At 47.9% G+C, this 9,630-nt stretch overlaps 1 protein-coding gene across 3 annotated transcripts in view; it reads right to left on the reverse strand.

Annotated features, from left to right (window-relative positions):
* Window positions 1–6,258, reverse strand: part of LOC147711650 (polyunsaturated fatty acid 5-lipoxygenase-like) — an 836,408-nt gene extending 830,150 nt beyond the window's left edge. Inside the window, exon 1 of one of the 3 annotated variants that reach the window (XR_015295955.1) lies at window positions 5,842–6,238. Coding sequence is in view for 1 of the 3 variants with exons in the window: in XM_086922316.1 (XP_086778442.1) it covers window positions 5,842–5,991 (150 nt within the window). In the remaining 2 variants the exon portion in view is untranslated. Of the gene's footprint in view, window positions 1–5,841 lie in introns of all 3 variants that reach the window. The other 2 variants (XR_015295954.1, XM_086922316.1) reach the window with 2 other exon arrangements.
* Window positions 6,259–9,630: the final 3,372 nt, after the last annotated feature.

The raw sequence follows: 9,630 nt of genomic DNA on the forward strand, positions 1-9,630 counted from the left end.
TGGGCTCGATATTCTGTCAGATTCCACGAGGCCCAAGCACTGCAGGAACGTAGCATGCACCAGTCCCCTTCCCCTGCCCACAGGACACCCACAGGAATACTTCTATGGGTGCACCGGTAGACCTGAAAAGAGGGTGGTAAGTTGAAAAGACACCAAGTCTTCCACCCTTGTAGGTACCGGGACACAGCTCCCTCGATCTTTACGCTTCTGCACCTATGTATAATCAGGGGAAAACAAAACCATTCATGTGCACTGTACACCAATATACCCAACCCCCTGTGACCACGCTTTAACAAACACACAACCCTTCTCACCTGTGGCACATGCAGGCTCCGCCTCGTAAAGATGTGGAGTACTGCAACTTCAAAAACCATGTACTCCTGTTTCTGCTCTAGGTAACTGGGCAGTAGAGGGGAAGGAGCCGTTTAGCGTAAGGTCCTCGTACCAAAAAGAATAGTAAGGGGAAAAGGTAGGCTTTAGTGTGCAGCCAATACCAAAAAACCCCTTGACGAACTAAAATAACACGGAAGGACAAGGATTAGGGAACCCTCCGTTGCGCTATACTGTCAGCGCGATCCAAAACAAAGCCGCCGCGGAGTGACCCAAAACGTCACTACCGCACACAAAGAGGCGAAGCGCTGTCTAACAGAGACGCGCTCGCGCTTGCAGCGAACCTCGGTAACTTCAGCGTATAAGACACGCTGGAGAGAACGGGAGCCCCCGAACCCTCAATAATCGTACACCCGGAATACTGGGGCAAAAAAGAACAAGGGTAGACAACAAAGGGAAGGGTTACCTGGATACCACTAACACCCTATCAACAGACAACACGTAACACGGGAAATGGGTCAAAATCAAGGCAGGCAAGGAATCAAAAAAGAAAACCCTCTTCACGAGCCCGTGAGAGGGGATAAGCCAACTACAGAGGATTAAGGCAGCAGAAAGGAGGCTCTGCTCAGCACGTTTCAGCAACCAACAACCAGGAAGGGAATCCAAACACTGGCAATATCGAGCACTGAGCCAAAGGTAGGACTAGTTTTTATACTCCTATCCCCGGTCATGTGATGTTAAAACATGGTCACAAAGAAAGGACTAGCACGAATCCTAACACTGAGCTAGTACTGGGACGATCGAGCAAAACGAGATTGCCACAAATGGAAGCAAAGATGAGCGCAGATCGGAGCGACATTGTGGAAAGGGATCAAGAAGCCAAAAAGAAAATGAAAGAGTATGCGGATCAGTGGAGACACGCATCGGAATCGAAATTAAATGAAGGAGACCTGGTGGGGGTGAGACAGAAACAATATCGAAAATCGGACAGCCCATTCTCCAAAGATCCACTGACGGTGACGAAAGTGAAAGGATCGATGATAACGGCAGCCTCCGACCAACAACGAATCACAAGAAATAGCTCGCACTTCAAGGAGCTGAAGGCGGAAGAAGAAGAAACGGCAGCAGCAACTGCAGCAGCATGGAATGAGGAAGCTAGAGGACAAGAAAGTGATGGAGACACAAGACCACGAAGAACATGCTGAAAACCACAGAGACTCATTGAAGAGATGTAGAGCGACCAGTATTCCTCCTCCTCCTCCTCCTCCTCCTCCTCCTTCCTCCTTCCTCCTCACTGTAAATAAGAACTGTCAATGGTGGGCGACAGTGATTATGGTAAATGTGTCATGAACATTTGCTTGCAACAAGGGGGAAGATGTCGTGACCTGACAGTGTGGGCGACTGACAGTAGGGCGCTAGGACCCTGTGGGTCCTCAGGTAGAGTGACCAGGTCATCAGACACCAGATCCGGTGAGGGGACAGGAAGAGGACGGACAATGATCAGGACAGTGACCAGGACGAACGGATGAGCAGCTGCGTGAGCTACCAATAAAGAAACATATCCGACTAACATGTGTGCTGTGTTTGGTGTACCTCCCGGCGAACAGCATAAACACGACAACCACAAGCCCCCAAGAGGATCCAAGGGCAGATCACTCCCAGCATCCTTCTACGCTGTTTACACCCTATCTTGGTTGACTCCCCCAGTCCCCTCTTCAGCCTGGTTAGTACTTAGTCCTATCTAGGAAACGGAGGGAGCCGTAGGGGGAATCACTCCTCAAGCAGACGGTGAGTGTTGTGGGGACCTGACACGGCACCAGAGGCAACGGTGACTCCTCCTACTGCTCTCTCTCTTTTATCAGTTCCTGCAACGTGGCGATTCCGCCCAGAGGCATGCATTAGGCGAACGTGTGATGCAGGCACTTGGCAGCGCTGCTATACGTACACCTACTGCGACTCCCTCGTGTCGTGGTCCATAGTAAGCTGTACTGTGTACCTCGCCTGAAATCTAGATTGTGATCACATCTTTCTCACATTCCCGGCATAACCGTTGTGTAAAGATGCAGCGGTGTGCAAGCACTGAGAACTTCCAGAAAGTATGTGACTCCCATGCATGAGGGGCATGTTCACGCGCTAGTTCAATGTGTGAGAAGGACCCTTTGCTGTGTGTGAGAACGACCCTAGGCGCGAGAGGCATGTCTGTTCCTGTGACAAACACAAAAAAACAACACGCAGCTGCAATAGATCTCTGCACGGGCGTGTGGAGGCAACGCTTCCGGTCTGACTCGCCCAGCTGCTCTGAAAGGAAATTAAATTTTCAAGTCTGCAGCTGTTGGAAATGGCTGGACATCAGTAGTACTGGCTTCGTCACCTCAAAAGTAGAGATGCAAAGCTCCAATTGAGATACAAAAAATACACTATCCGAGCAAAGCGTGCTTCCTGCCTCCACCGTGCGTGCCCCTGCTTGCTCCCGGGGTATTACGCTATGGGAGTGAACGTTTGAAAAAAGGTAGACATACACCCACCATTAGCCATTATCAGGCTCTAATTTTTACACAACGCCTACAAAAGCCAATCCAAAAGCGTAGGAGGAGTCAGACCCCACAAGTACATGCAACAGATCGCCACAGTGCAAGTGATGCAAGCTCGACCTAAAAAGCCGGCGTCTGGCATACAGCATTGAGGACACTCCGAGGACGCCCCTGCAAACATATGCAGGATACGTTTAGGAGTCAGGTAGGTCCGGTGGAAGAAATAAATTGTGTGTATCTGAACCTTGGGTTCCTAGAGACCTCCTTCACGTGTTGTTTGGCCCATAACCACTGTTTTTCTGTCAGAATGGTGCGTAGATCCATCTCCCATTTGGCGATTTTAGTCATTTTGGATGAGTAAAATTAGAAGGGTAGTGCCAGGTATAACATAGTTATGACTTTCCTCACAATGTTATGAAAAAATATGGTTTGCAGGAGTAGGAATGTGGTGGTTCGAACGCCTTGTCCCCAAAGCATGGAAATAGCATATTGTATGTTAGTGATTATTTAATACATTCATAAAGGGAAATATTTATTTAAAAACTATTCTTCAAATGATTGGGTAGTTGAGACGCCTGATGCTAGTTCATGTTCTGAGGTAATTTGGGCCCTGGATCTGGTTACTGTTCCAGCCCTTGACACCCCCTGCTTCGATAGGCCTTTGATATTTCTCAAAACCATGTGTCATATGCAAAATTTTCTTTAAGACATTGTCTGACTTACAGTTATAAAGAAAAGACTGATTATCTGTAGAGTATCCGCAGTAAAACAGTAGACAAGCCTTCCCCAAAGTTGCATGGTCTATTTGTCTAAAGTTAATAATTTTAGACGTGTTATACAAGTGTTGCTCAAACAGCTTATTATTTACATTTCAAACTTAATATGTGCCACTTATTTGTTTCAGTTCATCAAATCACTGTCCCGCAGTCAGCCAAGCAAGGTCAGTTTCTCAGGTCCATGCATGAGTGTATATAGATTTTTTTCACTTTGACACCGTCAGTCCTGAAATGATAATGGAAAATATATAGGGCACATGTCGGAAGTACACGGGGGTAGATGGCATCCACCCACTATTTTCACATGGTGGACGCGGTCCATTCTGCCAAGAAGTTAGGCCGCACTTGAAATATGCTGAACTGACCGATTCAGCATTGCCTTGACGTGGTCTGCTTCTGTTACGAGCAGCAGTGAGCAGGGGTGGGCAGGGGCATAACACAGGCCCCCGCAGCCCACGCGGTGCGGGGGTCCCGAAGCTCCAGGGGGCCCCCTCAGCACTGCACTCTGTCTGGAGAGCTCCTAATTGAGCCCGGAGGGGGCCCCTCGACATACCTTGCAGGGAGGCCCCCTCAATTTTCGTTACGCCAGTGGGGGTGGGCTTTATTGTGTTGTTTAGCCGGGCCCAAAAGAAAGGCCGAGGTAAGAAGCCATCAGGACTCCCGTGTTCGGGTATCCTGGCCGGGATCTACCTGGAACCTCACACCTGTGTTAATCTAATGGAGGGGACAAAGGCGCAATGCTTATTACTTCACAAGTACTTAAGAGAGGCATGGTTTTGGCTTTGTTCAGTCCCTGTATATAAGACATATGCATATATGACATATATATAAGACATATGCATGCACAGTAAGAATATCAGATGTGCTGGCCTGTCTCAGTATTACAAAATATTTTAAATATTAGTAGTTTTATTTATTTTATAGCGCTACTCATCTCAATGCACGATGTCAGAGCGCCTTACATCACACGTACACAATGTACATTGGCAATAAAGGATATGTGTGTAAATCAATGTACAGAATGTTTTGCATAAGACAGTAAGGGTTACAAGGTGTAGGAGCCCCGTGCCCTTCATACCTCACTGTGCTATATTAGAGGGATTACAATATATGAACTGCAAGTAACAAAAGGATCTCTGTGTTAACAGCAGTAACACACTTACCTATCTACATAAAAACCTATCTGCATAAAATCAAAATCTGTCATGTGCATGTTACATGACGTGCTCTGCAGAAGACACATTTATCCACTATGCTTCTTTGAGTCAAAACTAAGACTAGACAAAACAACTCTCCAGCAAATGTGTAAACCTCCAGAGATCTCACCATCATTATTATTTTCTAAGATTTACTGGACACACCAAGAACTCTGCAGCAGGTGCCTTAACCTCATAAGGTATTTTAAAATGCAGACTTTGCAACCAATTAAGAAGAACAAACTCACCTTCGCGTTTCTCCTTGTTGCCAATTTCTTTGTGTCAGAGCTTAAAAAAACATAAATGTATAAATTGATGCCCAGATTTTGCATCAAGTGTGCATCCCTTTTTTGGCCCAACCACTACGCAAAACCTCACTTGTTAATCCTCCTAATGGGCTCAAATGTACTCATGATAGACCTGCTAAACATAGGTGTGAGGTCTTAAGATCTGATGTCACTTCTTGCAGTGTCACTTCCTGTGAAGTGATGGGCTTTAATGCCATTTCCTGTGATGGCAAATCCTGTAAAGCCACATGTGATGTGCTGTGATGTAACACGCTATGAGCTCATCATGATGTCACTTGCATACTGCCTAACTTGGTTAGTCCAACTCCATCCACTTCTTTTCTTAGGACTCGTACCCTGCATGTATAGGACTACAAATACCAGCATTCATAGTAAAGCCTTTCTCTTGAACGGCTACTCAATCACAGAGCTGGGAAACTTGAGACCTGTCGCCAATGACATGTTGTCCGGGATAAATATACTTTATAACGCTGTTGGTTAATAATATTAGTATATTTTTACGGGGCAAGGGTTAATTTATGAATTTGTCCACATTTTTTCAGTTACACAAACCACGCCTCTTCTATAAACGTCGTACCGGTACTTTGTGTATCAATTTGACCTCCGCTCTAAAATATATTATCGCATTTATGAGGCGGACAAGCGACAAAATTAACAGGGAGAAACAACCGACATTGCTAAGTAGAATTGAGTAACCTACCGCTCCTCTTTCGAAATCGTTGTACATCGCTTTATCGAGAAGGTTTTTCTCGCTGCTTCTCTCGGTGCCGATGAGCGTGATGTAAACGTAGTCATCGGTGCCTGCAAACCACTGGCTCCCAGTCGCCACGGTCACAGTGTAGGACGGCATTGCAAGTTACTCGCCGCAGAGCAGCGGTGCGTCCGCTTCGACGAAGGGAGTATGCCGAAACTGTGAGGTTTCGCTTTCCTCCTCGAGGCGCTGAGGGTATCTTGCCCTGCCTTAGCAAGGCTGCCTGCTGCCTTCAGCTGTGCCCTGATATTGGTAATCTCTTTGTTTCCCAGCACCTTGCGCTGCCAGGTCTCACAGGGAAATAATGTCACCGGCGCAGCGCTCGCAGTAATGGCAGTAGAGTTATGAAAATAAGCGTGGAGCCCTGAAAAGCAGAAGTTGTCTGCCCCGCCCCCTCTTCCGACGTACATAGAAAGTTTGGGAAGCATGTTTTAGTTTCACAAGGTGCATTCTGACTGCGCTTAACTGGTACTACGTTCTGTCACGTATTGAGTACCTGTACTTTTCTAATTTGAAAAGGAGTAAGTTGAAGCAATGGGAGTTTAAAAAAAGATTTTTTTGCCAGCATATGTCACAAAGATAAAAAAAAAAAAAGGAACAGCCTAAATGTAGGGGACATAATATTTGCATTAACATTTTTAAATAAAAAAATAATAATTGTCGTATTTATAGCACACAGGTATACTTAGGGCAGGTATTGAATCCCTTTATATCACAGAAGCAAATTTTATTTGCAACAGACACATATTACAGCAATAAAAGAAATCGGAAACTAGAGCCAAACAACAGTTCAGCCAAGTCTCTTCGGAAAGAAACAAACATTTCAAATATTTTTATCCAGGTCAAATATGCTGCAGATTCCAGTGGAAAAAAATCTGTATTCTGTGCTCCATATGTCCCCAATGATGCCTTTTACTTTGGCTCGGAGGCAACCTTAAAAAAAGGGCAAGAAAACATCCTGTGCGGAGAAAACGTTATTTGCTTTAATTTCAATTGCTTTTCAAAGAAGGAGATGCTTCAGACTGAAGTACGCAAAGTCAAACAAACGGAGAATTCACAACCGATGACAAAACTTCCTTGGGAGGGACGTTGAGCGACAGGACATCTATATCTCACCCCCACATCAAAGCACTACTACTTTGCCGTACTACCACATGCGGTGGGGTAGCTCTTGCCTTCAATGCCAGGGAAGTGTTCCAATACCAACCACTGATACTGCTACGGTAAGATGATCACACTTCATAACTTTGCACTCTTATCCTCAGAGGGGTCTGAACAGCACTTCTTCAGATTCTCTCCCGAAACCATCTCACCTCACAGTGATATGTATAAAAGGAAGGGCTGCTCAAGTTTGTAATTATGCTCTTTTCTGCACAGCCTAGGGTTTAGCTACTATCTGTTAACTCTTATTCTAGATTCCCTTTATAGTTTTAATGCACATCACAGGAACATATTTCAATTTTCACAATGAAAAGGTATTAATGCCTTTGAATTACTGCGACCAAAAGACCTAGTTATGACTGCACTGTCAATCCAGGCCTAAAAATCCATGTTTGTTAATGACTGCCCTCCTCCCATGTAATGTAATGTATGTAATGTATAGGCATTTATATAGCGCACTACTTACCCGGAGGGTCCTAAGGCGCTTCGACCGCTGCAAAACCCTTCCTGGCTTCCCTGAGAGATGGTCCCTTAATGGGTATCTCCAGGGTGAGACCAGGCATCCCCGGCGGTCTGGTGGGGCCTTTAGTGAAGATGAGGCAAGCTAATGCCCAGAGTTGCCGAGTGTGATCGCTGATCAGAGTGGGCACCGAGGCGAGAGAATTATCGAGTCCGCTGACCCTGGTCCAGAAACCTGCCGCGCCGGGAATCGAACCCTGGTCCCGGGCCGTCCTCTGCTCTCGGGTCTGCCGCCTCTAAACAGTGATCAGTGCTGCTCCAGAAAAAACACCATAAACTATCTAGCTATCTACGACACTTTAAAGGAATTACATTGGCACAGGTGTCTTTGAAAATTCAAGCTCATACAGCTGGATAAATAAACGTGATCACCTACTTACTTACTTTTGAAGCGGAAGGCATCACTCACGCTGTAGCCTATCAGCCCAGCAGCGCACCGGCCTCCCAGCCCACCTCTCGCCGCACCCGCTTCGCGGGTGCCGCTTCGCTGGTGGGCGCTGGTAGAGGCAACATTTTCAAGGACCAACGCAGGACGCCGGCGGCAAGGCGGCAAGGGGCGCGAGGAACCAGCGGGGCTGCGAGTGTGCGGGGACTTCATTTCCCAGAAGTCCCTGCAAGACCAAGGAAGAGCTTCCGGTCCGCTCTCCCTGCTGGCCCGCCCCCCGCCCATCAAAGCCAGTTAAAAGCCCTCCTCTTCCTCTACCCTGTGGGACACCTACTTACTTACTTTTGAAGCGGAAGGCATCACTCACGCTGTAGCCTATCAGCCCAGCAGCGCACCGGCCTCCCAGCCCACCTCTCGCCGCACCCGCTTCGCGGGTGCCGCTATGCTGGTGGGCGCTGGTAGAGGCAACATTTTCAAGGACCAACGCAGGACGCCGGCGGCAAGGCGGCAAGGGGCGCGAGGAACCAGCGGGGCTGCAAGTGTGCGGGGAATTCATTTCCCAGAAGTCCCTGCAAGACCAAGGAAGAGCTTCCGGTCCGCTCTCCCTGCTGGCCCGCCCCCCGCCCATCAAAGCCAGTTAAAAGCCCTCCTCTTCCTCTACCCTGTGGGACACCTACTTACTTACTTTTGAAGCGGAAGGCATCACTCACGCTGTAGCCTATCAGCCCAGCAGCGCATCGGCCTCCCAGCCCACCTCTCGCCGCACCCGCTTCGCGGGTGCCGCTTCGCTGGTGGGCGCTGGTAGAGGCAACATTTTCAAGGACCAACGCAGGACGCCGGCGGCAAGGCGGTAAGGGGCGCGAGGAACCAGCGGGGCTGCGAGTGTGCGGGGACTTCATTTCCCAGAAGTCCCTGCAAGACCAAGGAAGAGCTTCCGGTCCGCTCTCCCTGCTGGCCCACCCCCTGCCCTTTACGCCCCCTACTTAATAACATCTTACTCCCGCAGCGCGGGACGCAGCACGGGCGAAGACAGGGCCGTTTGAGGCCGTTCGAGGACGGCAGAGGACGGCCCCGGCCCTGTCACCCTGTACTTTACTTCGTTCCCGCAGGCCCCCACGACTTCTGACGTACATCACTGAGAATCACGATGCGTCCCAAAACTAGAAGCACGTCTAAGAAAGCTACACTGGTGACACAAGTGACCGGTCCTATAGACCTTTTCATATCCAGGGTAAACGACACCATTGATAAGAGTATTATCCTACTGGAGAAAAGAGTCTCCTTGGACCTCATGCAGGCCAAACGATCCTCGCTCGGCTCACTTGCCACCGCAAATTCCCCTGCTCACCAGGTTGCTAATAATTGCTCTTTACCACTGCCACTAACTATCGTTCCTACGATGACTGTTCCAAATTCTGTAGATTTATCCGTAACCCAAACAGACTCTGATCAATCATATGTCGACCTTGAAGCAACCCCAGACTTAGAAGCCTGCCAATCACCGACTGAAAAATTAGACCAGAGTGCCATTAGTAATCCCTTACTACCTGATCCAGTAACGACCTTAGAACCAACAAAAACAAGGAAAAACACCTCCACCCTCCCTAAGGCTATGCCAATTATCAAGGAAAAACCTAAAACAAAAACAAAGAATCATAATCTGATCACGCCCA

The sequence above is a fragment of the Lissotriton vulgaris genome, chromosome 5 (genome assembly GCF_964263255.1).
Source record: "Lissotriton vulgaris chromosome 5, aLisVul1.2, whole genome shotgun sequence".
NCBI lineage: Eukaryota > Metazoa > Chordata > Amphibia > Caudata > Salamandridae > Lissotriton > Lissotriton vulgaris.